Below are 1,021 nucleotides of genomic sequence, written 5' to 3' on the forward strand. Positions count from 1 at the left end.
TCCAACAGCTAGACAGGATGACAGAGGAAGCCGCGACCGCCACCGCACGACAAAGGGACTCCACAGACCGCCAGGAACATTACTTCAACCTCCGCCGGCGGGAATGGCGCCCCGCTCCCGGAGACCAGGTCATGCGCCGAGAACACCCGCTATCTAAAGCAGGCGAACACTTCGCGGGCAAATTGGCACCAAAATACTCCGGCCCGTATACCGTTGACCGCGCAATCTCGCCGGTCATATACCGACTACGGGATCACAACAATCGACTGGTGGGGACGGCCCACGTGAAGGATCTCAAGGGGGTGTAACGTCACACAAAAACAAACGAAACAGGGTATATAAGGGAGCACTCGCACCGATCACCAAAAAGAAAGCTACAGCATGGGCAAGCTACGCGCACGGCTCGAGAGGATGGCTCCCCGGAGAAGAGCCCCGGGACACCCACCGATACCGGGACTGACGCCGCAGGCCCCCCGATACGTGCCGCCCGCCGAAGCAAGACCACGGACGGCCCGCGCCTCGGTAAGCGTCGAACAGCGAGGACGGACACCCGCGGTCGTACGAGCGAGAACAACCGTCTCGAGGCAGGAGCAGCTGTACCGAACGGCCACTCAAGCAAGCGCCGCCCTCGCCTCAGAGCTCGAGAACCTCTTCGGCTCACTATCGGACCTGGAGGACGAGCCGGTAACCACCGCCGAGCCAGCCGCCACAACGGTCGTAGCGACACCACCGGAGCTGCCAACGCCGCCGCCAACACCGGCAGCGACACCGGATCCAGCGTCCGTAGCGGACCAACCACCAGGACCGCCGCCGGGGTACGGATATTTTACCGGCGACAACGGAGACGGGTTCAACGGCCTCCTGCGAGACGTACCCTGGCATCGCATCCGTCCAGGGCAGCGCTACCGCCACCACACCGCCGGCCGCACCATCATCGTCAAGCGGCTACGAAACGGCGAGATCCAACTCCGCGAGCGAACCTAAAAGTTTTGTGTATAAATAAAGCATAGTGTTGTTACAA

At 61.9% G+C, this 1,021-nt stretch overlaps 1 protein-coding gene across 1 annotated transcript; it reads left to right on the forward strand.

Moving 5' to 3' along the window:
- The first annotated feature begins 381 nt into the window (after positions 1-381).
- On the forward strand, positions 382-984 carry LOC105558927 (protein enabled homolog). Its single transcript, XM_012006872.1, has one exon. The coding sequence runs from the start codon at positions 382-384 to the stop codon at positions 982-984; it is 603 nt and encodes a 200-aa protein (XP_011862262.1).
- The last annotated feature ends 37 nt before the right edge of the window (positions 985-1,021 follow it).

This window comes from Vollenhovia emeryi, unplaced genomic scaffold (assembly GCF_000949405.1).
Source record: "Vollenhovia emeryi isolate VEMERY1.0 unplaced genomic scaffold, V.emery_V1.0 DF947021.1, whole genome shotgun sequence".
Lineage (NCBI taxonomy): Eukaryota > Metazoa > Arthropoda > Insecta > Hymenoptera > Formicidae > Vollenhovia > Vollenhovia emeryi.